Source organism: Notothenia coriiceps, unplaced genomic scaffold (genome assembly GCF_000735185.1).
Source record: "Notothenia coriiceps isolate Sejong01 unplaced genomic scaffold, NC01 NC01_scaffold00038349, whole genome shotgun sequence".
NCBI classification, from domain to species: Eukaryota; Metazoa; Chordata; class Actinopteri; order Perciformes; family Nototheniidae; genus Notothenia; species Notothenia coriiceps.
Genome location: NW_011371050.1, coordinates 251 through 27044, shown reverse-complemented (window position 1 = coordinate 27044; position 26794 = coordinate 251). Strand labels below are relative to the sequence as shown.

General features: G+C 40.4%; 1 protein-coding gene across 1 annotated transcript in view; it reads left to right on the top strand.

Annotated features, from left to right (window-relative positions):
- The window catches only part of kif5ab (kinesin family member 5A, b), an 83921-nt gene extending 57892 nt beyond the window's left edge, over nucleotides 1–26029 (top strand). Inside the window, exons 7-24 of the mRNA XM_010797727.1 lie at nucleotides 1968–2055; nucleotides 2290–2414; nucleotides 3907–4011; nucleotides 4977–5125; nucleotides 6380–6528; nucleotides 9220–9437; nucleotides 10844–10912; nucleotides 12083–12289; nucleotides 15258–15404; nucleotides 17385–17573; nucleotides 18062–18179; nucleotides 20031–20095; nucleotides 21322–21431; nucleotides 23132–23233; nucleotides 23663–23723; nucleotides 23837–23908; nucleotides 24005–24109; nucleotides 25754–26029. Of these exons, the coding sequence (XP_010796029.1) occupies nucleotides 1968–2055; nucleotides 2290–2414; nucleotides 3907–4011; nucleotides 4977–5125; nucleotides 6380–6528; nucleotides 9220–9437; nucleotides 10844–10912; nucleotides 12083–12289; nucleotides 15258–15404; nucleotides 17385–17573; nucleotides 18062–18179; nucleotides 20031–20095; nucleotides 21322–21431; nucleotides 23132–23233; nucleotides 23663–23723; nucleotides 23837–23908; nucleotides 24005–24109; nucleotides 25754–26029 (2355 nt within the window). The remainder of the gene's footprint in view (nucleotides 1–1967; nucleotides 2056–2289; nucleotides 2415–3906; nucleotides 4012–4976; nucleotides 5126–6379; nucleotides 6529–9219; nucleotides 9438–10843; nucleotides 10913–12082; nucleotides 12290–15257; nucleotides 15405–17384; nucleotides 17574–18061; nucleotides 18180–20030; nucleotides 20096–21321; nucleotides 21432–23131; nucleotides 23234–23662; nucleotides 23724–23836; nucleotides 23909–24004; nucleotides 24110–25753) is intronic.
- The last annotated feature ends 765 nt before the right edge of the window (nucleotides 26030–26794 follow it).

Here is a 26794-nt window from a genome sequence, read left to right as displayed (position 1 = left end):
CATTCAGTAATGCGATACATTTACTTGTTTACAAGACAAAAAGTAATAATATTACTTGTTGTAACGCGTTACCACCAACACTGCTTACGGACGCTCTAATACTAAGCGAACGGCACCCGCAAGGACCACCTGGCCTCCTATTGGTTTGAGGGATTTTGACAGGGTTTGTTGCCTGATGGTTGTGCACAAAAAGATCGAGCGCGCACCAGGGGGGGATCAGACGGCCCCTGTCACCACGGCGAGTGCGTTGGCCGCTTCAACGCTTCTGCCCATTCACTTTGGTGTGGGGTGACGTCACTTTTTGCCGAACTGCATTTTGGGAAGCGACGCGTTGCTGGCGTTGCTCGCTTCAAAAGTTGAGCAATGTTCAACTTTTGGCGCCTCCGCAGAAGCGTCAGCCAATGAAATCCCGTTTATGCAAATCTGCCAGTACAAGCGCTAGCCAATCAAACTGCGTGTATGCTGGGAGAGCCAGACCGCAGTTCAGTTCCTCATATGCCAAAAAATAGAGGAGAAAATAATCATAGCGGTAGGGAAACTGGTAGGTTTTCGCTTGTTTGGGGAGTTTATATCCAGTGTACTTCGTTTGAATGGACAGCTAGCAGGCATAGACAGTATTTAGCCAGCATGGAATGTTGCGTAAAATAGCATTATAGACATTTATGACATAGACATGTCATAAATGCTCATCATATAAAGTGTGACATGTAAAACCTTTTATGCAATTGACAGGAGAGATTCATGTGATCGCGTTGCTCGCATAAACTCCCCAAGCTCAAGACACGCCCACCGCGTAGGGGCCGTAGACATTTCACGAGTGCACAGAAACAGCCTGAGTGCGAGGAGAAGGTTTTAAACTGGAACACAGGAAATCTGTAAGCAGCAATATACTATTAACTTGGACACGCTACAATATTATCATTAATATTTACATTAAAACATTCCTTTGACACTTATAACATTACTCTGCAAGGTTAGCACAACCAAAATAAGTTTGTAAGAATTTGAACACTGTTTCTGTACTCCTACAATATTTTTGTATAATACCATTACACCCTAAGCGTACAAGTACACAATAGGCTCTGTGCACAAGATGGCATCTATCAACTTCCGGCGGCTGGGTGTGAGGCCGAGTACTTCCGGTTTGAGTACAGAGTTTTGACAGCTTGACAGTTTGACAGTTTGTTATGTCACGCGAGAGCAAGAATGAGCGGATTTCGGGGGGAAGAAAAGCGATTGGCCTTCCAGCATGTAAGAAAGTCGGCACTACATTGCTGTGTGCCCCTTTGTACAAATTCGTCCCTTTATCAGAATCGGAATACCTTTATTAGTCCCACAGAGGGGACATTTGCAGCGTTGAAGCAGGAAAGAGCAACAGACAGCTTAGTGTTGAATATCTTACATGCGTTCAAAAGTACTAAGTTATAATATAATAAACAATATGCTAAAAAAGTACTAAGTTATAATATAATAAACAATATGCTAAAAAAAAGATAAAAAGTTAAATAATTTTCAAAAATACAGATCAAAAACAAATCAAATCTACAAATCAAATCCTGTAGCAGTTCTTAGGATTTAGCAGCCCAGTATATATTACAGTTATTAAAGATGTTTCCATGGTTGCATGTGTTTAATTCCATAATTCCACATTTTTTATTTTGTGTGTGTAAAACAAACAAATATATTATGCTGGTAGGTTGGATTTGTTAAAAATTACCTCAGTCTCCAGAAAGCAAATGTGCGCATTTCCCCAAATGAGAAAACAGTGCGATACATTTCAAGGTTATAGATTCGAAGTGAAGTTAATGTCAAACCATTTTCATGTTCGTGTGTCTGTGTTTATATATTGTGCAAATTAAAAATGATTTAATCAGCAGATGCAGTATTTTTGTTGGTAGATGTGCTGTATGAGTGTATGGTTATTTTTATTGCACATATAAATGTTTGCACGTCTTCTCTTCACTAAGGGCTGCACGGAGCGCTTTGTGACGAGTCCCGAGGAAGTGATGGATGTGATAGATGAAGGGAAGGCCAGCCGTCACGTTGCTGTCACCAGTGAGTCACACTGTTGATCTTCTTTATGTCCTGACACTCACTCTGTCAGACGTTTTGTGTGAGATTTTTTCACAGTGAAAGTATGAAAACTTCAAGGTGCAAAGGTGAGAAAAGCATGATGAGGTGCAAAAGGAACTTCTAGCTTAACAACTCTGTCGATGGGAAGTGATGAATTGAATGACGTTCAATATAAAGAGTGTGATTTAAAGCCTCTCCTTCCTTTTTACACTTTAGACATGAATGAGCACAGTTCCCGCAGTCACAGCATCTTCCTGATAAACATCAAACAAGAGAACGTGGAGACAGAGCAGAAGCTGTGTGGGAAGCTGTACCTGGTCGACCTCGCTGGGAGTGAGAAGGTAGGACAAATGGGGATTCTTTTCTGAAACATTAAAAGTAGGGCTTATCACGGCAAAAAATTCTCAACATTCACCGTCAGCAGGATTTATGCCTTTTCTCACAAAACGTGTTTTTCAGACATCAAAGAATCAGATAAACAACGCAGTAAAGCTCTGAACTTTAAAGCATTTCAAAGCACTCACTTTATAGCACTGCACTTTGTTTTTATTGAAGTCTACATTAAAAAGAATCTGCCTGTTAGGGTTTAGTCTGTTGCTGATGCAATATCAGGGTTAGTGTGTGTTCATTTTAAGCAATGCAATCAGTTTCGCTGATGGAGACACAAACCTTTTCCTTCTTTGAAATGATAAACTCTGCTTTTATTGGTTCAGAAAAGCTTTAAAGGAGGTTTTTCGGCCGAGACAGAAGTCAAATTGAGAGGAGCCACGAACAACTAAGTGTGTGCTTGTTCCAAGGCCTTTTAGATGAAATCACTGCACCATCCATAAATCCATTTATCTCCATGACATTCTCTTAAAAACGGACTAAAACCATTTAAAGACAGGGCAGAACATGACCCTTGACACCTAGCTGTAGTCTACTGTTGATAGTATTGATGCAAGAACTGGGTGCACTTAGAGGAGAAGATCTGGATTGATGCTGACGGAAGCTGTTTGGAGTTAATAAGTGCTGATGCTGCATCCGTAAGTTGTTTTGGTCGTCCCTGGAGGTGAAAGAGGAAACGGTTGAGCTCCAATAACTTCTAAGACTCAGACAAAATATTATTGACTGAACAGGAAGCTGGTGCATGCTTCACAGAAGGCTAACATAGCATATACTTTGCTCTCTTCTATAATTAAGCTCATTATCTCGCCATAAATAATTGTATCCCATGGCGATTATAACACGGCGTGACTTTCCTATTTCAGTATTTTTGGCATAAACCTTCTAAAAGCTTCTCATGCTATTTTAACAAATGTACAATACAATGGGTGAATGTTTCCTTTTACAGGTCTTTCATTTCCATCATTCTGTTTTCCCCAAAAAGAAAAATGTAATTTAAATGACTTAATATCGGGAACATGGATAAAAGTTTTGAGACAGTTGTTCAAGTTTACTTGGGTGTGTATGCTTGCGTAACATTTCACATCTTTGCATGCTCAGCTGAACTGCTGTGCATTGATTAAAGGCATCCTTTGGTTCAGCTGGCAATTCATCATAATTGATTAACTGGTAGTGTACCAGCTGATCACTGTCTGCTTGTCCCTGTAATTTGTACTTAATTGCATTTCCCCTTAAACAAGTACCAGATTTTCCCTGCAATAACTTCTAATGACAAAGTTATTTCCTGGAAACTTGCGGATTCTGTTTTTTATTCCAGGAAATTAAAAGTGAATGCAAGACTTTGGAAATAAAACATTACATACAAATAAACGTGGTTTTCCCATTGACATTTGTATGCTGATTAAGTACTTACTTACCTAACTCCTCCTGTGTGTGTATCTGTGTCAGGTCAGTAAGACAGGTGCAGAGGGAGCAGTGCTCGATGAGGCCAAGAACATCAACAGGTCTCTGTCGGCGCTGGGGAACGTCATCTCAGCCTTGGCCGAGGGAACGGTACAGTGGAGACACTTTTTATATTATTATCTTTTCTATCAGGCTGCTAAAGAATTGTAGCTGCCTATGACTTGTCTAATTAATTGTTTGTGTTTCGTATATCCCTTAACATAATTTTTCTTAAATTGAGTCTTACCTTAAGGAATTAGATTGGAACAATAGAAATGTGTTCAAGGTCGATCCCAGCCAAATTACACACAGTAAATAAGACAAGTGTCCCTAGGAGAGTAAATGATACCGCTTTCAGAATTTCTTCTCATGCGACCGTCAGCAGAAAGCGAATGTCCCAAAATATCAAACTGTTCCTTTTATTGTATTATATTTGTCATAACAACAATATTTTTTTATAATGGTAACACTACCATCTTTGTCATGGGAAGATGTAGAAAACAAGAAATAAAAAAAACATTGACAATAGAGGTCAAATAAATGTGTAATAGTGGTTCTGCATAATCTTATAATAATAATAACACTCTTGTCTTCCATTATCAATAACATTGCTACTGCTTGTAACTTATTTCCACATGTCACCTTACTCAACTCAAAAATTCACACACTCTTTCCTGCCAACTCTACAGTCCATCATAGTAATACAAAATATTCCCCGGCTATTATTATATAACTCTGGACGCTCAGGTATCCCTATGATCCTGATGGATTGGTTTATAGACTGTAAACACCTCAAAAACACTTCATAAATCTACTAGTATTCATTCTTTATTCATGTACGAAGACATAAATGTCTTTTTGAAGGCAATACAAAGGAAGGGAACACTGTGAATGAATCAGAAAATGGAGAGAAATGTCTTCTTTCTTTGCTCTCCACTGATGCTCACCACACACATTTTTTTTGTTTTTGAGAAGAAAACACCTGCAAGATGTAACAGCATTTCAGGATGTCCTCCAGAGGCTTTTAATCCTCTTCTACCTGTCTGTTCTTTCTTCCCCTCGTTGTGTCTTTGTAGAAATCTCACGTGCCGTACCGTGACAGCAAAATGACTCGCATCTTACAGGACTCATTGGGCGGGAACTGTCGCACCACCATGTTCATCTGTTGCTCTCCGTCCAGCTACAATGATGTGGAGACCAAATCCACCCTGATGTTCGGCCAACGGTAACAACCTTTCTGCTATGTAGCGCTGTGCTGCTGCACTGTGCATCTCTGTCTCGCTCAGCTGTGCCTGTTGGGATGTTTTTCAGCTGAAATGTGTTCAAATCTGATATGCTATTGACATACTTCTGCCTCCAACTTTGTTTTTGATGAACTGCGCCCTGCTCTGGAGACAGACTTTATGTGTGGTTTCTGATCGTGCTGGGAATGCTTAAAGATATTTATTTAGTAAACTTAAGGGCAAGATGTTTTCCCAGAAGCAGAGATTTGTTTTGCTTGTCCGCTCCTATTGCTCACAAAGCAAATCAGATAGAAAGATTGTGAAAAAAGCATCCTTATCCATCTCCATTCTCCACAAGAGTGTTGGTTGAAATGAATAATGTATGATGGAGCAGAAGGAGTGACATATATTTGAATTTGACTGAACAGAAGAGTTGGTCTCATATCTCCCTCTGCCAGCCACGGTAGCTTTTAACACCACGGTTAATCTCTTTCTCAAAATCAATATGACACCAAAAACATGATGACATGATATTAAATATATTGAATGTCATGAAATATGACAAATATTTCTCAAACTTTCCCGTTATCAACGTAGCAAGTGTATTATTTGAGATAAAGGTCCACAAATATACAGGTTTGTGTAGCCATCAACATTGACTTTATGATCATCTGATGATTGATTATCAGCATTGCACTACCCAATAAATGTAATGACACAACTTGAGATAAGGCTGTTTGTTGTGCTAATGGAAGTGAATAAATGAATGGAGGACCACAGTGTTTTTTCACTGAAGTGTGAAATGAAGTGATAGCCAATGATGTTAGTTTCACAGCCGAGTGCTGTGGCTGTAGCATCATGAATGTTTAACTCTGTGATGCCATCTTCATGCGTCACGATTGAGAAATAATTTATGGTCACATACTGTACTCTCTCCTCTTATGAAATGTATGTTGCTATATTTTGATCTGTTTTAAGAGGTCTGAAGGGCTTTTATAGTTTGGATTCCTGCCTCCCTCTCCTAACATGCACCATCAAACACTGTTGGCTGAAACCCAATTTGCATACCAATTAATGAGATGCGAGCCCATTTTCATTGAGCAGCCAGGGCTGAAATTCGCTTGTTGACAGTTTCTCTGTTCTCTCACACTTTCCTTTCTCCCTTTTTCTATATGTGGTGATCACACCCTGTTCCTCTCACGCTGTTACCTTCCTTCACTCTCTGCTGGTGTTTCTCCCTGCATCCCTCCAATTAGAGCCAAGACCATCAGAAATACTGTATCTGTGAACCTTGAGCTCACAGCAGAGCAGTGGAAGAAGAAGTACGAAAAGGAAAAGGAGAAGAACAGGTTATTGAAGGAGACTGTTCAGAGACTGGAGACTGAGCTGAACTGCTGGAAGAACGGTAATACTGGCACTGAAATCACGCGTGCAGCTCACTAACACATGACATATCTAAGTCTTCTGCCACCAAAGAACTGTGAAATGTGTTGCCCAGACATGTTGGCCATTAACAGCGCATTCATTTCTTACTGTCATATTAATAACAAGTTTATATTTTTAGACACAGAAGCAGGGTAGCGGTTGGTCAGCCTATCAGGGTTGAAATAACACAACCACTATTTAATGGATTCCCATAAAAGTTGTTGTTACACATAGGATGTTTGGAATCACTTATTTCACTCACGAGAGGTTATGGTTAAGCGCTTTTTTATAACAAATTCAATGTGATAGTAAAGCCTTGACAGAAAGGCTTCGACTCTACAGGTGGATTTGTAATCTAGGGGTGTCTGGCCATAGTGGCAGCAAGGTAAATCCACCCCAAGGTGTCTGATCCCTGGGGAGGTGGTTGCTGATTATCCTGCTGAGGGTGGTAGGCTGATAACATGATACAACTGATTTCTGTGTGGGGATGGGGAGGTGAAGGGGCTCTGGTAACAGCAGCATGAACATACTAAAGGTGCCTAGGAATCTTGATTTAAAAAGAGACAGCAGCAAACAGAGAGGCTAACGTCTGATATCCAGTTTGGAGAACCAAACATTGGCAGCAGGAATTTAAGAGGTGGCATGCGTGAGAGGAATGAATGCCAGGATATTTGTGAGATAAAATACTGTCACCCGGGCCTGAGATTGGATTCAACTTTATTGTCATTACACATAATAGCACAATGAAATCAAGTTTGCATCCAACCAAAAAGAGCATAGAGTAGATAAGGTGCAGATGAGGATACAATTCAAACACATATGTGAACTAAAGTGAATTGTGGCTAAAGGTTGTGGCATATGTAATACATGTTACATTTACATTTAAAATACTTACAAAAAAGATAGAAAAAGTAAAACCTCATGTTGCTGATAGCGTGACTTAGTCTTGTTAAATTACTTGTATGAATGTCATAAAATGAATGAAATAAGGTACCAGATTTGCAAAAATGATCATTAACCAGCACTTATTATTTTTCTTTTAAATGTTTGTTAACAAAGATAAGCTTGGTCACCTTTAAAAAAAATCCGTATACCAGATGCAGTTCACAATAGTAAAGGCACTTACTAGCAGGAATGGAAATGTAACCACCCTGCAGACATTCTTTTTCAGACAATGTAAGTGCACATTAAAGATGCCAGTGTTGATATTGGAGGAGAGCAGCCAAAAAGACTAGCTGGGCTTCTGCCCAAAACACTTAGAAATCCCTTTCTGGCTTTTATTTTTAGAATTTTACACTTTGTATAATTGAATTCCCCTCTCACTGTGCTGAAGGCACGACATGCTGCAGGCTTTATGTTTTATGAATCCTCATGTATTAGTAATCCACGAGGCGACAAGGGTTAATCACATTTACAGAAAAGTCTTAACTTGCGCTTCTTTTCTGTGTCGGCACACACACACTGTGTCAGGACACACTCTGATGAAGCACTGATCCAACCCTCTACACACACACTCCTCGGCCTCCTCCCCTTCTAGGCTGTAGGTCAATTCAAATGTCACTGCACTGAAGGGTCGTGATCGGTTGACATTCAACTCTGTAATGAATACTGTCCGACGTATTACTTGTAGATCATCCTCTCCATGCTTCACCTGATTTTCTTTTTAATGCTGTACACATCTTTATTGAACAGCTATCATTGAAAATGATTCCTTTTATAGCTACATCTTCATCAGTTACTTTCCCTCACACACACACTCTCCCTCTCTCTCACAATGTATTGCTTTTAATTTCCTAATCATAATTTTGGCATTATGTTTGCCCCAAAAATGCTCCCTTTATTGTTGCCCACCTCAGGCCAGGACCTCCATGAGTAAAACGTGTTCGACCTCCAACATGTCCTACATTACCTGTTTTTAGTCAAGGATGGCCCAAAGGCAGGAACAACTGTCTCATACATTAATTCTCCTCGATGTTCTCCCTCCACAGAGGAGATCTAGTGTGAAACCATTTCAGGGTTGTGTTGCATTGAACCAGGCTGATATCTTTGTATCTGTTTAACACACCTTCAACTAGACAAGAAGAGATTGTTTTAACTATGGATTCATTTGACCTAACCACTCAATTTCCCGATTGATCCTCTTAACTCCAGCTACAATATATCGGTCAAAGCAGTGTTGTTAAATCCTGGAGGCACAGAGAAGTGGTGGAAGTAAGCTTCTGAAATGGTTAACCATAAACCTCCTGATGCTGCCTGAGGAGGAGAATTACAATCACAACACATTACAGTCCAGAGTGTCTGTCAGTCCAAGCTATTACTCCTGTGTGTTATGAAACACATTAAGGGCTTGTACACAATTGAAATACAGATTTCCGCATTCAATGGTTCCCCTCGTCTTCTTCATAGGATACTGTTGTTGTCTTAGCCAAAGCACGAAACAACTGACATACTGTTATAAAGTTCTGGTGTTTTTGACTGCACGTTGAGTCTGTAGAAAAGAACAGCTACTTTATGGAACAGAAATATAAATAACCTGAGATTTTAAAGTATTCAGGACTAAGGAAAGAACATGCTAAAGATATCCCTTCTTATCCATTTTATGCATTAATACATGGTCGTACCAGAGAAACACATTTACAAAAAAATCCAATATTTCGTCTCTTGTTCTTAGGTGAGGCTGTCGAGTTAGAGCAACTGAGCCCTGAAGACGTCCCCCTGGTTCCTCCTGAATCTGAGGAGCCCGTTCCAGACATATGCACCCCCTGCAGTCCCTGCACCCCCTGCAGCCCCTGCTCTGTTGCCTCTTCCATTGTGGTTCACATCTCTGAGGAGGAGCGGCAGAAATATGAGGCGGAGATCCGCAAGCTTTACAAACAGATGGATGATAAGGTGATAAATGAATGTAACATCGGGACCATTTGTGTGCATGAATTATAGACTGTGTATTAAGCCTGAATGCAGAGCTGTTTAAACTCGGTGGATGAGATATTTGTAATGGTATACACACATGCACACAAAGAGGATATCATACATGTATTATTCATTTGAATGAATTCAGGATCAGACGCATAGTAGTGACTAATGTAGCAACGCATAGGAATATGTCATTGGGGAAAAAGCAATGTTGTACATTGAATGGCATTAAAGCTTTTATTTATTTTACATATCATCTGTACTCATGTGTGCTGTTCTCCATGGTGCTATAGTGTATGATGTCATTGTTTTTATTAACAGATAAACAGATACATATGCAGAACCAGCTTTACAATGCTCATGAGATGCTCAGTTACATATAAGACTTCTTACATCATTATACAAGCAGGCATTTTCAGGTGTATTGCACTTATTGTACAGGATAATCTAATTGGATGTGTAAGGGAAACTTCTGCAGCAATGGAGTCAGGACTCAGAGAGACACGAGGAGAGTTGGAGATTTGATGTCAAACAATGATGTTTATTACAAGTCAACGGCCGGAGAATTCATATCACAAGTCACAGCAGCAAAAGGTTCTGACTGCACTGGTGGGTTGCCATGTCAATTCTGCCCAGCCTATCTCTCGATAGACCTTTTAACTAGTTTATAGAAAGTCAAATCCGCATATTGGGGATCGGCGTAAACATCTGTAGACACAGGAGATGTCTCTCACATCTGTGGAGCTTAGAAAACCAGCGTTCTCACAGTCGTAAAACCCCCCCTGTGCCCACCAGGTCAGGCCATAACACCTGGTATCAACATACGACTGCATTAACACATTCCTTATGGGAGATTAGAAGCAGGGATGGTCGTAAATGTCAACACACAGAATAAGGTTAAATATCTTAGGAGTAAGGAAGAATTATTCTTTGACACTTAGGAGTAAGACAGAAATATTCCCTTACAGGATGCATATTTGTTTATCTACTAATATTATACATTAACTGTACACCTGATGCAGGCTATTCTATGTTACATTGTAAGTGTATACACAGGATGATAGTTGTCATATTACATGTGTTGTTTCTGGTTGACGGTAGTTGAGTTAACATTGAGAGAGCATTCTTTCCCCCTACGGTACACAGCTTTTTGATCACATCCTTATTAATCTACTGCTATTTTGTTAATGGTTTTAATTAGATGTGTTCCTATACATTTATGGAGTTGAATACAAGCTCAGAATGTATAGTTATGATTGACATGGCACCCAAAAGTACACAATATGGTAGTATCCAGAGAATCTGTACTGTACCAGTGTGTGTGTAATACATAACTCTCTAAATCAAATGTTTATACTTCCTTTGCCTTTTTGCATCTCAAGGATGATGAGATCAATCACCAGAGCCAGATGGTGGAGAAACTGAAGGAGCAGATGCTCGACCAGGAGGAGGTAAAATACTATATTTTTACAGTACATCTATTCATTAGTTTGGTTAAACATCTCAAGGTAAGCTGCATTGTGGCAATCAATAGCACACTTTGACTAGAACTCAGCCGTGAGGGCTTTATTAAATTGACCTTGAAATGAATTGAGAAAATTGAAAAAAAAGCCTTTCAGATGCCAGAAAGAACTTGAAGGACCTAAAAGGTTATTGTTTAATCGTAAGTGTTTTTGCGTGTGGTTGTACAGATGGAAATGATTGTAGTAAAGGATCAATACAAAGATAGAGTAGGCGTGTGACCTGATGTGGAAATGAGAAATGAAGACCATTGTTTCCCATTTTACTCAGCATGGCTCACATTGTAGCTAATACGCAGAAAACAAAAGCTCTACAATTATCTCATATGCGGTTTTAAAAAACTATGGATCAGCATGTCTCATTGACATTACATTTAGAAACCTTAGAACATTCAACAATGTAAACAGGTTTGCCCGCCTGTAGGCGATATGCTTCTCGTCTGAAGAACAGCGATTAAAAGACTCCATTCAAATGTAATCTTAAACAGTATTTACAGCATGTATTAACAAAGGTGGCTACACAGTGGGCTAAACAGCATGAAGCAAGCTTTGGGATGTAGTACACTTCCAAGTAAAATACTTCACATTTGCAAAATTACTTAATTTATATCCGAAAATGGGCCCCGCTGTGGGCTGATCTGACTTCATGGTAACTACCTTAGCCTTGTGTACAGTAACATCATTTCACATTAATTTTGCAAAACAGAAGCTGTATACTGCAGTGTGATTATGCAGGCACCTGGGGAAGAGACACATCTACATTTAATGATATCCATTCGGTCAAATTGCCCACAATGGGCTGCAGCAGTACACATAGAGGGAAACACCAAGGTGGCCAAATAATGTCCTTTCTTACAGCATCATGTGAACGTTTTTAGATTTAAAAAAAGTGTTTTAATTTTTAATTCACACTTATATTAAGAAGCAGGGTTTGTTGTCAGGCTTATCTGTTATTAACAAGATATACTTTTTTTTAATTAAAACCCAGCAGCTCTGCCATGTGACTTAAGAAGATGCGTTACCTTTACCTATACAATTTAATTTCTCTGTCACTTTTTTAAATCAGTTTCTATTAAGTTGTTGTATCTCTGTGTTGCACAGCTTCTGGCATCCTCCAGGGGTGACAGCGAGAAGGTGCAGTCAGACCTCGGCAGGCTGCAGACGGAGAATCAATCCGCCAAGGCCGAGGTGAAAGAAGTCCTCCAAGCTCTGGAGGAGCTGGCAGTGAACTACGACCAGAGGAGCCTGGAGGTCGAGGAGAGGAGTGTGCAGAAGAAGCTGCTGGCTGAAGAGCTGGCCAAGAAAGTGGTGGGTGTTTTCTTCTTGGAGGCTCAGTTTAATGCGCCATAGGAGAAGGAACATTACATCTAAAAATGGTCTAACAGAGGAGGAATGATGAAGAAAAAAGATGAAAAGTGAAGGATTAACTGATTAAGGCTGGAACAAACGGCACACTGTGTTAAAGTGTATTTACAGTATAGGAGGAGAGCCCATTAGGAAGAAGGGAAAAATTAGTTTTTAGGTATAAAATAATCTATTCCATTTTAAACCCTGTCTTTCAAGAATATGAAGAGCAACTGGTGCAAAATGCAATTAGAGAGATACTGAATTACATTAGAGAGTTTTGTAAAAGGAAAGATAAGAGAGGAGATTCTTATAAACTGTCAAGCCAGCGGTCATGAATAGATACATGTATGAAAAACTAATAATCAACAACTTGAAGGAAAGCCTCAAGTATTGTTCAAACGACAGCAGTGATGTTTCTTCAGCTCCAGCCTGACTTCACCCTCATACTATATGCAGCTACAGCTATGAACTAATTCATTCTTGAAAATGTGGCTAGTTGTTAATGTGATCACGTATCAACTATTAACAACTGTATAGCTACCAAGAGCGAAAGTCTGACTTTTCTTAATCACGGTCAAAGTTATTTCATAAACTCTCTTCAGAAACCTTTTATCTTTGACTGAATAGCTGTGCACATGAGGACAGCATTCAGTGTTGACAGAGTTACTATTAATTACATCTGGCATAGTTTATTTGCAGAAGCCTGTGAAATGTAGTTATCAATGACATTCTGCTTCTATTAAAATAATCATTTTAAGGTCTATGTATTGCACCAGACATATTTATTGTCAGCCTTTGAAAAGAATGAGCAACATTTGTGTGCGACTGGGTCTTAGTGCACTGGAATTTACTTTGGAAATAAAGGTAATAGAAAGACCATTGGCAAAGCTCAGTCCTTAATGAAGTTATTGTGACTGGCTGAGTGGACCATTATTCACCTTCTTAAAACCTCTTCAATATTTCATGCACCGTTTTACAATCTGCTCCGGCGTCCTCTCCTCCCTCTCTGTCTCTCCGAAGGGGCTCCAGGAACAGATGGAAGGAGGTGACAATGTAGCGACCCACTGCACAGTGTATCCTGCTGAAGCCAGCTGAAACCTCTATTCCTTCCTCAATCATCTCACTAATGCCTCCTCTGTGGACATTTCCTCCTGTTCTGTCCTAACCTCTCACTGGACATAGCTTCCACTCAGGGACGCCGCCTTAGCAGGCTGACGAGATGTGAAACTGAATACAGGAAATCATACAGTGATTTAAAAAAAAGAATCCCATTATACCAGCCTCTCAGGGCCTTTTCCAGCTCCATCCCCCATGACTCTTTATTACACATTCTCCACTTTCTGCATCCCAGATGTTATGCTAATGTGCAGTGTTACTGCTTCATACATTTTTTGGCGTTGACCTAGAAAAATGGTGCAATGGATTACATTCATCACTTTCTTTAATCCACCACCTCCTTAGCTGTCTTCAACATTGATTCCAGTGAAGGCTCCTCTCTTGTTCTGCTAAAGACCATCGCTCACTGTCTTTCCATTCATCTGCTCCTTTAAGCACCTTATCCATCCATTCTTCCACTTAAGCATTTGATATCCTTACGATTCAGTCCATTCATCATTTAAAGAAAAACATCTCTTCCCTTTCATATCTCTCCATAAATCTTTCTTCAACTACACTGAGCCTTCTTCATTAACCACCCTTTTTTTTACTTTCTCAGAAATTGATCTATTTCAGTAAATTATTTACATCCTTCTATGCTAAGTCAATGTTTTGACATGGGAAATGACCTGGAAAATGATGACAGGGCTTAAAGTTAATGAAGGGGATGAAGATGAAGAGGTTGATAAATGTTACTGTATTTGTGAATGTGGTTAGTTGTGCTTTAAAGCGACTCAACCATGAGCTGAAATGCAGCATTAAAAGCCTGTCATCTGTGACAATAGTTAATCCACTTAGAATGAAAGAAACACCTTCAATGCATTTTACACCACCTCTATGGAAACAGACTCGTGCCAGAAAAGATGACATGGTTTTGGAAAATTGGTTTAGACAACTTGAGGAGTTTTACATTATTCAATTACACACTAATAATGTATGGTGAGTTCTGTAGATGGATTTTGCTCTGCATTTCTGGCTATTTTTCGGCCCAATACCCCCGGATTATATTCAAAATGTAAAATAACATAGCAGTAGTATGGTGTGTGAGACAGTCATTATGGTTAAGCCATCTATATTAATTAATGTTATATAAAAACAAAAACCTATTATACATGGCTTTATATAGAGTTAAAACAGGTAGGTGAATTGATAACATGTGTAAGTATAATACTTAAAAATTGTATGGCAAGTAAAGGATTACTTATGGGGTTAAGGTAATTTAAAAAACAACAATATCTCATTAAATGTTTTACCGATGTTTATTATGTAGAAAAAGTTGTGACACAGATTTTCAAGATCAAATCATTTGCGTCCCTAGTATAGAAACTGCAACTCCCTTCTTCTGTTTTACCGGTACTTGGATTGAGCCTCATGGTTTCATTGTGTTCGAGCATTTGAAGTTACAGTATCGTTTAGAAGCCTGCTGTACGAAATGGAGAAGTATTAAAGAAAGCATTATCATCCCCCCAGATCCTTTCATCCTCATCCTCTGTTCATTGATTTCTAATATGCCGGCCATGACGTTTTAGCTATTTTGATTTCTTGGATGGGAATGAGGTCAGGGGTTAAAGCGAGTCTCACAGCTGTGTGTGTTCGCGGATTAAAGGACTCTCAATCCTCCTCTATTTCAATCTTCTTTTACACAATTTAATCCCGTTAGTCCCATCTCTCCTCTTCTCACTGTCGTCATTTTTTTTTCTCCCTCTATCGAACTCCTCCCCTCTCTCTTCTTCCTCTGTGTTTGATCCCACATTTCGCTCCTCTCCTCCCACAGGCTCAACTCAAGGCTGTAGAAGCAGAGCTGTCTCGCATCCAGGAAGTGAGCAGCCATCAAAGGAAACGCATCACTGAGATTCTCAACAGCCTGATGAGGGACCTGAGTGAGTTCAGCACCATCGTTGGGAACAGGGACATCAAGCTGGTGAGTGGGACGCACAATGCAAGCTCAGAGTAATATACCAGTTCAAATGAACAGATAGTGCTTGAAACTTTGAATAAAAAGCACAAGTCTTTCCCCTTAGTCATAAGAAACATTTAACTATCTGGGAAGAATCAGTGCAATTAGCATTACTTGAGACTAAAGTACACAGATACATGGAATTCCCATACATACGTTTAAAATCATATTAAACTGGCCTTTCTTATTGATTTAGGCTCTATAAAAGGTAGTTACATTGATCTTTTTCATGGTGCAGATGACATATAAAACAAGGTTTGGCTCCATAAAGCTTCCTACTTAGATCCAAATCAATGAAGTATTTTTTTATACAAAGTTTATGACCTCGTGAGCGGAAGCAACCTTTTGGTTGAACAGATAGGTTGCTCCTCTGCATCCTTCAAACCCGACATCAGACACCATCAAAATAAAATGGTTTGTGTCATGCAGGGATGTGTGTTGGCTACCTTTCGATATTACTTAGTTTTCTCAAGCGGCAAGCCTTTGGAATATCAACTTAAGGAGACTACCTACCTTCAAGGACAGACGGTTATCTGTCCAATCTTGCTCAAGTGAAAGCTAAAACCAATGACGCAGAACATCAGCTTAAGCAAAACCAGGATGATGGGACAGGGCACCAAGACTTCCTCTGTCTTCATCAACATCAACACACACATATTGTATTGAGCTGTGGATGGTGATGGATGGTCCAAGCTGTAAGCACTGTCACTCACCACCACCGCCAATAACATGTCACTCAATACTGAACTCAGCAGCTGTATCAGGAAAGCAGACTCTGCTTTAGGAAGCTCATAGTTAGACTGAGGAACATGTGCACAGACGCTGTGATTTAGCTCATCCCTGTACGGTCGTTAAGCTTAGACCCCATTCTTACATCAAGAGCCGAGGATAAATAGCTCCCATATGTGTTGCCTGAGGTGCAAACTGGGCATCACCTGGATGGACAGGATTACACACAGCAGTCCTGGAGAGAGCACAGCTTTCCAGTGAGGACTCCCTCCAGAGGCAGCAACCTCTCTGCTGTCTGGACCCTGTCCAAAGGATGGACAACAGACGAATCCCCAGAGACATTCTGTACACAGAGCTGTCATCTGGCCGCCCACAGTTACATTATAAAGATGTCTGCGAGCAAGTCTTCAAGTCCTTCAACATCAACCGGGTCACATGGGAAGATGCCCTTAACTGTTTTTAAAGGCAGGAAACTCTCCACACTGGATTGCTGACATAGAACACCATCTTGACTCCGAGAAGCAAAGACAATGGAGAGACAACATTATTATCATGAGGCTTCTTATGCAACATTTGCTGGTCTCCCAAGCCTGCCTTGTTGATAATTCGTTTTTCCTTTCCTCTTTTTCTGTGTGATAAAAACCTGCCGACATAAAAGGCAGAAAGTCAAACGGTTTCAAATTGAGGGAAACCCTTTCAATCTAATTTTTGAAAGGGTGAAATATTAAAACCAAAGTTAAAGTGGAAAATTCATAATGGCTTATTCATGATTTTCTTTCTCTTTCTCTTTAAATGAACCTGACATTTGCAAAATCCGTGGAATTTTAGGAATCATGTCTTATTTCTTACTGTTAGAAACCCCGCTGAAGGGCAACGCATTAAACATTATAGTCAAGTATATCCTTGAATATTTTTTTTTTCAATATAACACCTGGGGTATGTAATAGGCCTACCCACTGATGTATCTTAGCTATAATATTTACATTTGTTTTGATATGTGGGAGTAGTCTGTCCTTTACAGTTTATTTCGGAGCATCTGCTAAATGATGCTTTTAACATAACGGATGTGCCTACAAAATGTCAGAAAGCGTCCCTAAGATGCCTCTCTCTCTCAAACCTCCCAGCTGTCTTTAAACAGTCCCCACTAAATCTTAAGCTAACATTTTCACTACTCTTTTAACGATATCTCCTCCTCTCTACCTAATTTTTCTTCAGCCCGTGGAGATCACCGGTTCAATCGAAGAGGAGTTCACAGTAGCCCGCCTCTACATCAGTAAGATCAAGTCTGAGGTGAAGTCCATGCTGAAACGCTGCCGTCATCTGGAGAGCCACCAGATGGAGTGTCACCGCAAGATGGAGGAAACGGGCAGAGAGCTGTCCTCCTGTCAGCTCCTCATTTCACAGGTGAGTGACTGACTGAGAAACTAGCTTCAAACATCCAGGGTAGGAAAAAGTTTGTAAATCCAGCAGGAAATGTTGGTGTTGATGTGGGGTAAATGAGGACAATCTGCAATTAAACCAAGAGTGCAACATATTATTTATCATCACCAATGAGTGATTGACATTTTGAATCAGAAAGACTTTGGCCTTTTTTTACGATACTTATTTTTGAGTAGGAGCAGTGCGCTCAAAATGTCACTCAACTGTTTGTGGCATCAACACATCAGCAGATTTTATTGTCAAAACGTTGTTGTGCATTCTTTGTTGATTGCTTGAAACCCTTCATGTTGTGAGTTCCACTATCGTTGGTATTTGAATTTATATCCCTAATGACGGGTTCATAAATATTCAATGTAAATCCTATCCATTTGACAGCGAGTAAAATCCTGTGTCGAGGTCCTGTGCTCATTAGTATACTTCCTGCATCTGAGGCGCTGTGTTCTGGTTTTCAGCACGAGGCAAAGATCCGCTCTCTGATGGACTACATGCAAAATGTGGAGCTGAAGAAGAGGAAGTTGGAAGACAGCTATGACTCTCTGAGTGAAGAGCTGGCCAAACTCCAAGCTCAAGGTAGACTAATGTAATCATGATAGTAAAAAAAATCCATCATAATTAAATAACCACAGTATCGTTCCAGTCAACAAACAAGACTACGGTAATAGTAAAGACAATCCAGACTTTTCTTTAGCACATCACTGCTTTGAGCCAAATCCAATGACGCTGATCTTAAGAAGGTATACTGTGTAATGTCATCATCATCATTACATCAAGGCAAGCAGGTCATTGGGTTTAATCCTCTGCACACCAAACTGCATGTCTGTACAAAATGTCATGGCAATCCGTCCTATATTGTTGCAGACAAAACGACCACAGTGGCATTCATGTCTAATCTCAATTAACTCCTCAAAAGTATTTAGAAATGGGAAAATACAGTCATGTTAGACGTTTGCAACAGTAGGTGAATCTGTTTTGAGGTGAAATCTATCTATCTCGCTAAACCCCAAGGATCAATATTGAATAAACAGAGTCAGCGCAGCACATGTAAAATGTCTTGCTTCTGTTTGTGTGATAAAAATGTCTTTGCCCCAGGCTCAGGTTGAGATATTTTCTCTACGTGATCAAAATAACAAACCAGGAACAGAGTATCTCCCATTTATTCAGACTCAAAGGTGAAGCAGGAAACAACAATACGGTGAGAAAAGCTATGCAACAGATTTATGGCTGATAAATTATACAATTGCTCCAGGAGCAAAACTAATCGACAGTCATCAAAACAAATAATGTATTCAATAAATCAAAGAATACTGCAGGTTAAAGTAGAATATTTATCCTATACTGTAAAAGCACACATTTTTACAGAGACAGTGTGCCAAAGCGATTGAAGTGATGGATAATAATCTTCTGTGGGACATACTTGCTAAATACAGAGTGAAGGACAGCATGCAGGTTAAACCACTCTGTAAATATCCAGTTAAATGTATGACTTTGGCCAAAGGCAGATATTAAATATAAGTTTAATATTCTGACAGAGCGAAACACAATCCTTTCTTGAGGAAGTAAACAAAAGGCAACAATGTGTTGATGTATTTCCGCTTCACCGGACTGGAACTGGGAGAGGATGCAGCGTAAAACAAATTGAAGGAATCCCTGTCTATATGTAGGTCTGTCATCCGATGGACTACACTCTCTGTGGGTAAATTGCTCAGGACCCAAAGAACTGGAGTGCAGGGAGTGAAGGTTTTTGGATCACTGGCTCTACAGAGCGGGCACTGCGTGGCTTCAATGAGAGTTAGTCTCTGCCAGAGGCCTTTCTGTACTGTCGAGAAAAATTGGGTAAACACTGACAGATTTAAGCTTCCAAACATATCACTACCCAACATCAACAGATTAATGGTACATTTGAGCGTCGGCCATCTAACTGCAGATACTCTCGGTACACTGACACAATTCACAAATCAGGCCAAAGGCAATGTAAGTCCTAAATATCCTGTAAAAAACCTGTGGATTAAGTCCAGGTAAATCAATTGTGTCCGTACTTAAGCCAGGCACTCCTTGAGTCATTACAGAAGTAAATAAATACAAAGTGCTGCAGGTTGGGTTGAAACCAGCAAAGTAGAGAGCTCTGTAATTTCATCATCAGACGACGGGACATTTTAGGAAGAGCAATGAGTTGTTGACAGATTAGATCAGCATGATACAGTAGCTGTCGTTCTCATTAACAGGTATTATCACACCCGAGGCACAAGTAGGGTCACGCTGACCTCTCTGTGAAATGAAGCGTGGTGCTGTTATGCTGTCAAAGTCATGTCACTGTCACCTCTGTCATCTCAATCAATGTGTTTTATCTCCCTGCTTCGCTCTTCTCGTCCTCCCTCTGACTTGTTTGATCTTACCGTTGTGTGTGTGCATGCTTGTTTTTAGAGAGCATGGCACTGGTCACCAGCGGCGAGAATCACTCTTCTGTCCAGGATCCCTGTGATATAAAGGTAACCATGACTACAGTGAGAGCAATTTAATGTAATGACCTTTTCCTCAAACTGCCTCAGCACTCTGCTGTGTGTGTGTGTGTGTGTGTGTGTGTGTGTGTGTGTGTGTGTGTGTGTGTGTGTGTGTGTGGGGGGGTGTTAGTGAGCTGTGGGTGTCTCTGCGTCTTTGAGTGTACATTAATGTTTCAGAGCACGGTGTCAGTACATCATAATGGGAGTGCAAGTTTTTTTGCATATAAAGTAGGGCTGCAATAGTTATTTAAATGTTGGATGGATTCATCAATTGTCTTTTTTAAGAAATAATTTGACATGTTAAACTGGAAAAATGTTCATTATGTGAAACAAATGTCTTAGTGAACTTCATGTGCTGTAGGAAGATTTTTTTTTGGACAAAACTATGATAACCCTTTCCCCTCGTGTTCAGTCTAGTAATGGTTAAATCAACTGGCTGCTACATATTATTATCATACAGAGAGGTATCAATATTGCTATCTAAGACTTAGAGGAAAGCATATTCCTATACTGTACAAATTGTTTAGCTATTCCTCATTCTTTAAATAGCTCATCTTAAGTAAATGCCCAAACTCCAAAGATACAGCATTGAATGTACAATGACACAAAATATAAACAAGCATAAAATCCTCAGATTGATGATTCTGGAAAACTCAAATGTTTTGTACAGTATTATATGATAAAAAGGTATCGATCTGTTATTGAGTGATTATTATTCAACAAATCTGTAAGCACTAAAATGCCTTGGTTTAACTGTTTGGGGATCCTTTGGTCCAACATTTGCTCCTGTGCCTCTGTTACCCCCAATCTGCCAGAGCAAACAGCACACTCAAGCCAGCCGCATCAGTATACTGCAACACTACCAGGCCTTTGGTTTTATGTCAGTCAGTTTGTGGTTATTTTATAAAACATAGGTTATTTAGGAAAATGCTCCATGTCATCACTATTGAATCTAAAGTAATAAGGTGTTAGTAAACTATTTTTAGTACAAGTCAAAGCCCTTATACAGAGGAGGTTTTGCACGATCCAGTGGATTTTACTCTGAATGCCCATGTGGCTCACAATGTCCACTGGAGGCTTAAATGCTTTTCTCTCTTGTTATTTTGTGATTAAGTTTTGTTCCCACCTCCGGGTACACTCTCTCTCTCTCTCTCTCTCTCTCTCTCTCTCATTATGTATGTGTGTCTCCCCTCTTCTTGTTGCCCATACCTCAGAGGGCTCTGGAGCAGCAGATGGAGTCACATCGTGAGTCGCACAGCAAACAGCTCGGTCGCCTGCGAGATGAGATCAATGAGAACCAGAAGATCATCGACGACTTAACTGAGTCAGTGCTTCATTATTATTCTTCACCTTTTCCCAGAAACTGAATAAGGCTACAGATACTTAGCTTGTACAGGAGTACGACAATAGGAGTTCAGGGGTGTTTTAAAGCAGGGGCCAGTTGCATGAAAATAAACTCATTCATTTTGTCCTAAATGTAACTTTTAGTCAGCATTGCTTTACAGTACATAGACACCGGTATTAAGCTTCCTTATGAGTGACTAATGTAGGAATGACTTAGGTAATCTGTTGGGCAATTTCATCTGGGGTAATAAAAGGCACTTTGTGATCAATACACTTTAAACTCGCTGAAAACCTAAATCACAGTGTCTTATTTAGTACTTCCCATGATTGAAATGTTATCTGATATAATTTGAGTATACAAAATGATAGGTTATCAAGGAAAAGGCATAATAACTACTTTCTTTGACACTGGACTGTGTTGCATTACAAAGCAGATTTTACATGGCTCCAAAGCAGAAAGCTTATCCACTCCGCAGGCTTACATCTTTATTCCTATTCTTCCGTCATATGCAGTGTGAAAATGCTAAAATTGGGCATACAATGTCTCAGTCCATGAGTTCTCAAAAAGTCTTGCGGTAGCTGTAAGAGGGTCTGAAGTCAATATGTGTGGGGGTTGACATGCGGAGGAAACTGCAGTGTGGGAGGACTTTAGAAGCTGCTGCTGATTACCACAGATCATTGAAAAACCCCAGGCCTTGTTTGGGGTCCTTGAAAACATGCCCCTTCAGGTGCCTTGTTTTGAAGATTTCTGTAACAAGCATGAACGTCTGGGAGTAGACTGCAGGGCAGAGCCTTGAGAAACTAAAGTACATTTCCCAAATGGTCGAGGAGTACTGAGCCATGGAGCAGCTGCAGAGGATTTCAGAATGAAAATACATGTGGGGTTGCTCTGCTTGTCCTGCTGACATGGCTTGAATTGGACAAGCAGCTTGAAAATGGCTGTATGAAGGGATGTAAGAAGAACGGAAATGATCTGGAAGCAGTAGTGTGGTCATTTTGATCCTTGCAGCAGAGCAGAAAGGCATAATAAATATTTGCCCAAGATTTAAGTGTCAGTAAAGTGGAGCATGATAAAATAAATTGATGGGGAAACGCAGTGCGCTATTTAAAAACAGGATGTATCTGTACCCTAATGTGACACTAACAACTTGGATGTGACTATGAGGACACAAATCCTTACCCTGCAAAGAAATATTGAGCCTTCTCATCATTTGTCATCATGCCGCTTTGAAAGTCTGTGCATGCCACTGAGCTGAAGCGTTACCCCCCAGAGACAGGGAAGACAATTTATTTTTCGCATTTGTCGGTGTCAAGCTGAGGCCAAAACAAAACTCATCACAATACAAGCAATTGTCAACAATGATTCTCTTAAATGGCATTTTATACCAGTTTACAAACAGCTAATCAACCTCTCTCGTTGTCCTGTAATATTTATTGGAAAATGCATAGTGGTTAAATTCTAAGAACTTAATTAAATAGCAAACATTTTTAAGGCACATGAGAGTTCATGAAGTTTGACTAATATGTTTTTTTGGTGATGATGACCTCCATTTCCAGATTGAACCCCTTGTATTACATATTTTACTTTACATTTCCCCAATATTGGATTTCCTTTTAGGAGAGAGGAATTATGTGTACGTCTGCTTTATTGAAATATTTTTACATTTTGTACTTTTTCAGTTGTAACCAGAAGCAGGAGCTGGAGTTGGAGCAACTGCATTACGACTTTCAACATCTCAGGAGTCAAGAACATCACAAGAGCCGGCAGCTGGAGGAACTGACGTGAGTCTCTGCTGTTCTGTCCTGGCCAGCATTCAAACGCTCCACCATATGGAGGCCCAACGGCGAGCTGCCTCTTTTGATTCACATCTTCCATTCCTCTCTGTCATCCGTCTTCGCTTTGTCTATTTCTTTTCCTCTCTCTCTGCAGCTCTGTCATCCTATCTACAGGATACGTTTATCTCCCTGTGGAGGAATAAAGTCGTACAGTTTGTAACTAAAATGAACCCTTTAAACCCCTTTCAGTTTTTGAAAAGGTAACAGCTGGCTGCAAATAGGTCTGTTTCAGTCTGCATTGCCCTTTGCAGCGTATTGCATCAGATGGCAGATTGGAGCCAGAGTTAGATGTGATCTTTATTCATGATTTAATCTGGCAAAAATGTGCTGTAAGGAGAAGTTTTTTTGATTATCTATCTTTCTGTCAATATATAGATTTCTCCATGAGCGACATGAGCAGTCCAAGCGGGACCTCAAAGGGCTGGAAGACACGGTTGTAAGTCATTATTTGCTGTCACGATTCACTTGGCTTCCTCACGGGTCAATGATCCACTAAATACTCCCTAACTGCTCTAACTGCACTATTTCCTCTCTCACTTTATTCTGAAGGCTCGTGAGCTCTACACCCTGCACAACCTCCGCAAGCTTTTTGTTCAAGACCTCACAACCCGAGTTAGAAAAGTAAGACGGAAACAACTTCTTGAATCTTGAATCCTCCAAAGTTTTTGAACTGCAGTATTTCAGAGGTTGAAAGTTCTTTATTTTTTCTGTCCACAGAGTGCACAGTTGGAGCTTGATGAGAGAGGGGGATATATCAGTCAGAAACAGAAGATTTCCTTTCTTGAAAACAACCTCGACCAGCTTACAAAAGTTCACAAACAGGTAACAGCCCATATCAAAATATAAATGATAGTGAGAAAACAGAAAATGTTTTATCCATCCAACATTTCGATTGAAACTAGGACAAATAATAGTGTTTCGCTCTGCCTGTAAATGTGATTATCACCGTGCCATGGCGCAGCAGTGTCGAGCTGAAACGCCTTACCAGGATAGAATAAATATGAGCCGAGCCAAATTAAAATACAGAACAGTGTGCACTGTTTGTCATTGTTGACAAGAGCAAAGCAGGCACCATCAATCATTTTACTATTGCAACTTCAAATATAAGTCTCCTTGAAAACAGAGCAGAAGCAGGTGTTAAACCACGCTGCTTTCAGGGAGAGGACGCCCGGTGCTCAGTCGCTCAGAATTGATAAATACAAAATAATTCATCATGCAGGTGCACATAAAACACGCCTTTTATCCTCTCTGAATCTGACGCAAACCATCTCTCACAGTCAACCTTTCGCTCAAAAAGATGAGACACAAACACTCACAGACACACACATTTCACACATCCAACTTTAATATTCCTAAATGGACTGCACTGGCTGCAGTAGAGCCAGTGTTGATGTGCTAAACGCTCTGCAGACTGGCACATAAAATCGTGCTGGCAGATTGGTGAGAGCTGCACTGCAGCAGTGTCAGAAAACCAATCCTAAAGTGGCTGCTGGGAGACTCCATCCCATCTACCCCCTGCTGATACTGTAGGAAAGGAGATGAAAGTCATGGTGATCAATCAACAAGCTCCCAGAGGAGAGTGATAAGACTCCTAAAGACAGGCAGTGGACAGCGGCTCTGCTCTGTCTGATTTGTCCTGCCCTTGTACAGACACAGTACTGACTGACTGTATTTCCATCTGGAAACACTCATGATTTCTCTTATTACATCAATTGGAAAATAGGAGTCGTGCCTCTATTTCCCATTTCTCTTCAAAATGACTCTCAACCAAACAATAACATAGCTCTGCCAAACCTGAATCTAGGATCCTTTGCCTGTTAGATTACTTGGATACAAAGAGTATTATTCTTTCCACAGTGCACCACAGGATTGTGTCTCTAAACGTTTGTAACAAATGTGTAAAAACATATTGGTGGGGATGAAACATTCCGTCAGTTTTATGCTTTTCTCCCACAGACTCTGTCATGGCTGACACTTGGTGTTTTTTCTCTTGATATTTAACTTCTTTTTAAAATGGTTAACTTTTTTGGACAACCTTGACAACACAACGTTACAGAAATACAGATTTAAAAGTTGATCCTTTGGTTTTGGGTTCTTCGCTTTGAACAAAACTCATTACCACATATTATTCTCTTTTTTTGCTTGCAAGATTAAATGGAACAATTGGATGAACGGTTGAGACACGGAACACTGTATATTCTTAGACAATTTTTCCTTAAGGCACTTTTACTCCGCTGAACTTATTTGGGTCTAACTAATATAAATGTTCCAGGTAAAGAGATTTGTGAGATCACTTTGCTACATCCGTTGTTGTATGCTTTAACTATTGATTTCAATGTGCTCTTCTTGGGGACAAAAGGTTGGATCTCTAACAGTGAAAAACTGGAGGATCATTTTCCTATGGAATGGAAATGGGAAATAGGAAGATAGTTAATCCCCGGGTTTATGTCTTCTTTTGTGTGACAGCTGGTGCGTGACAATGCAGATCTTCGCTGTGAGCTTCCAAAACTGGAGAAACGTCTTCGGTCTACAGCAGAGCGAGTCAAGGCTCTGGAGGTCGCGCTGAAGGAGGCGAAGGAAGGAGCCATGAAGGACCGCCACCGCTACCAGCAGGAGGTGGAGCGCATCAAGGATGTGATGAGGGTCCGCAATCCCTTCCGCCGGCCCCATGCTGCACAAATAGGTAATACATCATCCTGCTCACTGACTCACACACTCAGAAAATACTTCAGAATAATTTAACAGCCATCAGCAGTGATCTACACACTATATGTGTCATTTCAGTAAAAGCTATGTTATTTCATAAAATGATCTTTCACTCTGTGGGTAGTCAGTGATCCTCTGCATCTCTCTATTCAAATCTGATCTATGGGTATTAATATGCAATATGCACTATTACGTTCCTTTTTAGGACAACCTGTTAAGCCCGAGAGATCCCGGTACCGAGGTACTGCCGCAACATCTTGCAGGAAACAGTGTCTGAGGGCATGTTCATTTAATAAACTATGAATGTTTATATCCATGCAACGGGAAGAAACTCATCTAACTGATCATTTAAAAAATGTTTTTAAAAAAAAAACACAATGCTAACGCTGAGCCTCTGAATTAGCAACGAGCGAAAAATGCTAACAGATGACTGCATCGAAATTCACTCCATTCCATCTTCTCCCGCTTATCCGTGGTCGGGTCGCGGAGGTAGCAGTTCCAGCAGAGAGCCCCAAACTTTCTTTTCCCTGGCCACATCAACCAGCTCTGACTGGGGGATCCCAAGGCGCTCCCAGGCCAGCGAAGAGATATAATCCCTCCACCTGGTCCTAGGTCTACCCCTTGGTCTCTTCCCAGCTGGACGTGCCTGGAACACCTCCCTAGGGAGGCGCCCAGGTGGCATCCTAACTAGGTGCCCGAACAACCTCAACTGGCTCCTTTCGACGCGAAGGAGGAGCAGTTCAACTCCGAGTCCCTCCCGGATGACCGAACTTCTCACCTTATCCCTAAGGGAGACACCAG